General features: G+C 53.6%; 1 protein-coding gene across 1 annotated transcript; it reads left to right on the plus strand.

Moving 5' to 3' along the window:
* Window positions 1-4,527: 4,527 nt before the first annotated feature.
* Window positions 4,528-5,490, plus strand: LOC309603616 (olfactory receptor 14A16-like; the record flags this gene model as incomplete). Its single annotated transcript, XM_082338415.1, has 1 exon — window positions 4,528-5,490. The coding sequence occupies one exon, from the start codon at window positions 4,528-4,530 to the stop codon at window positions 5,488-5,490; it is 963 nt and encodes a 320-aa protein (XP_082194541.1).
* Between the last annotated feature and the right edge of the window lie 510 nt (window positions 5,491-6,000).

Consider the following 6,000-nt stretch of genomic DNA (forward strand, 5'->3'; position numbering starts at 1 on the left):
ATCTGCTCAACACAGGGAGCATCCCCCAGACTCATCCTCTCTGCCAGTCTCTCCAGCAGAGCCTGTTTTCCTCCACTGCAGAACCTCATGTGAGCAAGCTGTCCCACCACATCTCATTTCATTCCAAACCATCACAGTTGTGTGCCAAGCCACAGGGGTCCAGCTCCTCCTGCCTGCGATCCACCTCCTCTTGGCTGTGCACGGTTTGGCCGCAGCAGCTCAGCTGTGGCACCAGGGTGGAGCACAGACTTCTCAGAGGGAAACCTGAGCAGTGATCCTGACCAGAAGACCACAGTACAGCCAGCGGTGCTGTGCTGCAGGTACAGCCTGGCCTTCACGCCTGTGCTGTGCTGCACAGATCCCTTGGCTGCAGGACAACCTCAGCAGCTCATTGTCCCAAGGGGCCTGCAGGCAGCTCCCACTCAGTACCAGCCCTTACGCCCCCTGCATGGCCTTGCCTGTACCTAACAGTGCAGCAAGGAGTTCTCATGAGAACATCCTTTCTCTTTGACTGTAGAGATGAGGAAAAGAGGTGGTTTCTTGTAAGCAAAGCTAAGAGCAGCTTGAATGATCAAACCAGGAGACAGTCTTCTATGGGCGGGGTCTGCATGGCATGCTGTGTGGGGGTCAGAGGCCTGTTCAATGCTACACCACCTGGGGTTCCCACCATCTAAAGGCACCTAAGATTATCGGCATGATTCTCTCCTTACAAGGTTAGTGCTAATGAGCAGCATTTTACAAGATCCCTCACAGCGTCCGAGTGCCTTTCTTACTGGAATTAGAATGGACCACTGCCTCCTGGTGAAGGACACACTCTCAGCACCCTTGCGTGCAGCCCCTCTGGTCCCATGGACTGATAAGGGTGTAGTTTGCTCAAGTAACCCCTGCCTTGATCCTCATCCACTGCTGGTTGTTCTCCTCCAGAGTTCTGCCTCAGAGCACAAAGGTCTGGGAGACCTTGCTGGTGGCAGCTGAGGCAAAGAGTGCGTAGAGTATCTCAGTCTACCTACACCTACTCTTACTACATTTAGCAGTGGTCCCACAGTATTGCTGATTCTTCTGTAGCTGTTCCTGAAGTAGAAACAGCTCATCTCGGTGCCCTTGCATGCCCTTTTCAGTTTCCGTTGAGTTTTGGTAGGACCCATTGCTGTGCTTGGGGGACACTTTCTTTGGAGACAAGATGTATCCAGGCACATGGTGAAAATGGTTTGTCTGTTCCTTGCCTGTACCATCAAGGGTGTGAGTAAAGACCCCAGTGTGATGTGCTTTGTGTTCAGGCAATGCCTGGAGCTCTTGGGAAGAGAAGGGACAGACCTTGCCTCTCTGATGCCATCTGATGACTGATGCCTCTGACTGATGGCATCAGTCAGTGGCACACGGGCACCAAATCGCACTGCTTGCAATGCCTTCTGGGGTGTCTGTCACACACCAACCCTGAATGGGAATTGCTTTCCTATTGGTCATAGAATCATGATAGATTCATAGAATGGTTTGGGTTGGAAGGGACCTTAAAGATCACTTGGTTCCAACCCCCCTGCCATGGGCAGGGGCACCTTCCACTAGACCAGGTTGCTCAAGGCCCCATCCAAGCTGTCCTTGAACACTTCCAGGGAGGGGGCATCCACAACTTCTCTGGGTGCAAACTTGCTGAGGGTGCACTCAATCCCTCTGTCCATGTCGCCAACAAAAATGTTAAAAAAAATGATGGGACAAAAAACTGATTCTCATGCCCAACTATTTTTCTAATAGGAGTAATGACTCTGCTGGAGATTAAGTCTCTCTGCCCACAGCTGAGGGAGGGAACATGAGTGATGCCTTCAGCCTGTTTCCCAGCAGGTTCCCCTGCAGCCCCAGGGACACCTGGAGGGAGCCCAGAGGGGCAGAGAAAGTGGTGCCTTGGGCTGGGCCTCTGCTGCTGAGCTGGGCTGGGCTCCTGGGATGGAGGGAGCTGCTGGCAAGTGGGCAGCACTGCAGAGAGACAGCTCTGCCCAGGAGCAGCTCCTCTGCAAAGAGCAGCAGGGCTGAGGGCACTGCCTGCAGGCACTGAGGGGAGAGGAGTGAGGTAGAGAGAGGTTAAAGGCAGCTTGGGGTGGGAGGATGCTGAGAGCTCACTGGAGGAGAAATCTTCACAGCCCTTGACACGGTAAGTCCCTGGAAGCAGGACAGTGAAGCTGCAGTTGCTGGAGGGATCTCCAAAAGCTGCTACATCCCACAGCCTGTGGGATCTTTAAGGTTGATTCTCACAGCTTCTCTAGTACAGAGGAGGAAGGCACATTCCAGAGCAGGTTTTCCCTGCTGCACCATCAGAGGAACAGGGCATGATGGCTGCATTCCTCCGGGGATGACTGCAAGGCTGTTAAGCCAGAGGCACAGCCAGGGATGCCCAGGGCCGTCCTTCAGAGCAGAGTCCCTGTGCCCCATCAGTCGGTATGCCAGGGTCAGTGCTCAGCCTGCCCAGGGAGCTCCCAACAGCTCTGTGGGGAGAATCTGTGGGTGGAAGAAGGGACCCCTGGTAGGGCAGGGCCCTGCTGCTGTTGAGAGAGTGCTGCGTGGGTCAGGGCTGCTCACAGCTCCACATCACCCCCAGAATATTTCCTAAGGGTTGTTTCAAGAAGAAGTTCCTGGCAGGGAGTGCCATAAAGATAATGAAGATTTCCCAAGTTTGAGTTTTCAGTTTCCTATTTTGGGTGGGGGTGTAGTGGAAAAAGGATGAATGGAAAAGGACCTGCCAACTTTAAAGAAGTCACGGAGACGCCTGACTGAGTGATCATGAACTCCTGATAGGAGCCTCCTAAAGTGCCCTCAGCCACTGCTCTGCCAAATGACAGCACCAGCATCACCTCTGCTGGACCCATCAGGGTTCTTCTGACCTGCCCTTTTCCACCTGCAAACAGGAACACACACCCAGCCAGTGCCCTGCAAACAGGCAGCTTTCTGTGGGGCCAAGGTGAGTGCACAGAGGTTGGGATGGGGTCTGTGAGCACTGAGAGGGAAAAGACATGGGACAGGGAAACACCTCCCAGCAGGAAAATCTCCAGGCAGCAGGGAGATGATGAGGGAATGAGAGGAAAGTAAAACCAGAAATGTTGTGGGAGGGAGAATTCAGAAACCTCCGTACGATCCCCTCCAATGCAGACCCCTGCCTCTGAGCAAGCCCCCTTGCCTCCTCTCCCACCCACCAAAGCCTCTGCCCTCAGGGCTGGGGGCTCCAAGCCATGAACCACCTCCTCTGCAGCCAGAGCTCCAGCAGAGCCGTGGTGCAGCTCTCCAGCCACAGGCCCAGTTCCCTCTGCAGAGCACAGGGGCTGAGAGCAGCTGCCCGGCAACGGTGGTGTCTGGGAGGTGGCGTGCACAGCTGGGGAAGGGGGACGCTGTCTGAGTGCCCCAATGCCTCTGCCCTGGCCTCTCTCAGCCACACCCTCACTGTGTTTTCCCTTGTTTCTCCACTGGTCTGTGTTATAGCTATTGTTATCTTGTTCTTGCTGACAGGCTGTCTGGGGAGGTGGAGTTTCAGCTGCAGAGTCACACACTGATTCTGTGGGTCCTTACATGCAGGTGTGTGTACATGGGAACAGATGTCCCAGCTTTGATGCTGTGGACATTGAAGCCTGTGGGGCTGGCAAGTGAGATGAATCTCCCTTACTCAAATGCCATCGTTAGCACACTTGGCTATCTCCTTGAAGATTCCTTCCAAGTTGTGAGCTTCCCTCCAGGATGCAAACCTGCCCTTAACAACTTTGTGTTATCTGAAAGCCCCATGGAGAAACTCAGAGATGCTATGACAAGGAAAATGGTGATGGGTTTGTGAAATGAGCCATGTGTTGAGTGTTGAGACCTTGAGAAAGGGTAAGACGTTTAGTGGTCAAAGATGGATCCCTCTGCTCACAGCAGCGCTTGGTGGCTTTTCAGGGTTATATGACAATGTGATCACCCTCCAGCTCAGAAAGGTGCAAGCCCAGGGAAACTGGGAGCCAAGACGGAGGGACAAACCAGCACCCCTCACTCTGCACTAAGCCACAGGCACTCCTCTTGCCTCGCAGGACTCCCTGAGTGCAGCACAAATGCTGAGGCTTTCTGACATCCAAGAACACTCCCCAGGGTGTGAGGGGAGGAGGAGATGTAAAAAACCCCAACCTCTTAACCTGCCTTCTGCCCCCTCAGTTCCTTATCACTGGGAGTGCAGATGCTGACAGCCCCTCCTGCACTAGGAGCAGTTTCATGAGACAAGGTCGAACACCAGGACTGGCCCCTGCCCCCACTCTTCCCATGAACCCACTGCTGCAGAGCAGGGCTGACCTCTCGGCAGCCAGCGGGCAGAGGCCCTGCTCCTCATGGCACATTCAGCCAGCACCAACCAGGGCGGCAGCCACACAGCTGAAGGAAGGTCTCCTTGAAAAGGAAAAGGGTGTCTGTGTGTAGTTGGGGAAGGCTGTATGAGAAATGGCTTTGATTTTGCTTGCAGAAGTCTCCCCTGACTTGTCACTCTCTTTTCCTTCTCTGACAGTGTCCCATGCCCAGCGTTAGCAAATGTCCAACGGCAGCTCCATCACCCAGTTTCTTCTCCTGGCCTTCATGGACACATGGGAGCTGCAGCTCTTGCACTTCTGGCTCTTCCTGGGCATCTACCTGGCTGCCCTCCTGGGCAACGGCCTCATCATCACCGCCGTAGTCTGCAACCACCACCTCCACACCCCCATGTACTTCTTCCTCCTCAACCTCTCTGTTCTCGACCTGGGCTGCATCTCCACCACTGTCCCCAAAGCCATGGCCAATTCCTTCTGGAACACCAGAGACATCTCCTACACAGGATGTGCTGCCCAGGTCTTCTGTGTATTTTTCTTGTTTACTGCAGAGTATTGTCTTCTCACTGTCATGGCCTACGACCGTTACATTGCCATCTGCAAACCCCTACACTACAGGACCCTCCTGGGCAGCAGAGCTTGTGTCCACATGGCAGCAGCTGCCTGGGGCAGTGGGTTTCTTTATGCTCTCCTGCACGCTGCCAATACATTGTCACTACCCCTCTGCCAAGGCAATGCTGTGGACCAGTTCTTCTGTGAAATCCCCCAGATCCTCAAGCTCTCCTGCTCACACTCCTACCTCAGGGAGACTGGGCTTCTTGTGGCTAGTGGTTTTCTTTTTTTGGGATGTTTTGTTTTCATCGTGTTGTCCTATGTGCAGATCTTCAGGGCCGTGCTGAGGATCCCCTCAGAGCAGGGACGGCACAAAGCCTTTTCCATGTGCCTCCCTCACCTGGCCATGGTCTCCCTCTTTCTCAGCACTGGCATATTTGCCTACCTGAAGCCCTCTTCCATCTCCTCCCCACCCCTGGACTTTATGATGGCAGTTCTGTACTCGGTGGTGCCTCCAGCTGTGAACCCCCTCATCTACAGCATGAGGAACCAGGACCTCAAGGGTGCAGTATGGAAACTGATAACTAGATGTTGGTTTGGAGCAATAAACTGCTTCTGCATAGCAGTTATACTGTAGGTCACTACAGGCCCAGCCTGTCTTCTGTATTTTTTGTTGTTGGCGGTGGCTTTTTTGTTGTGATAATGTTTTCATGTCCTTTCTAATTCACTGTCTGCTTTGCTTTTCTGACTAAGTGGCTGTGTAAATGAGGAGCCATGCTCCCTGTGTTTTTAAACAAAATAAAGGACCCTGCCACAACAATTTTTTTCCTGACATCCTTTTTCCAAGGCCTTTTTGGAGCTGCAGGGACAGTTCCTGGGTGCATGGGTGGAGGGGAAAAGAGTCCCAGCATGGCAGAACTGCCAGGGAGCACCAGCGCTTGGTCTTCCAGGGCTGTTCTCTTGCCACTTCCACACTCTCTTTCTGATCCCTTGTGTTGGTGTAAGACCTGAGTGCTCTGGCAGCTTGGACACAGTCATGCTGCATGGCAGTCCTGTGACCGCAGGCAGGGACAGGCAATGGCCACTTCTGTGACAGAGCTGGCTCCCATAAGAGCATTTCCAAAAACAATGGTGATCATCTCAGGGC

Source organism: Platalea leucorodia (genome assembly GCF_965183815.1).
Source record: "Platalea leucorodia genome assembly, contig: HAP1_HAP1_SCAFFOLD_148, whole genome shotgun sequence".
NCBI classification, from domain to species: Eukaryota; Metazoa; Chordata; class Aves; order Pelecaniformes; family Threskiornithidae; genus Platalea; species Platalea leucorodia.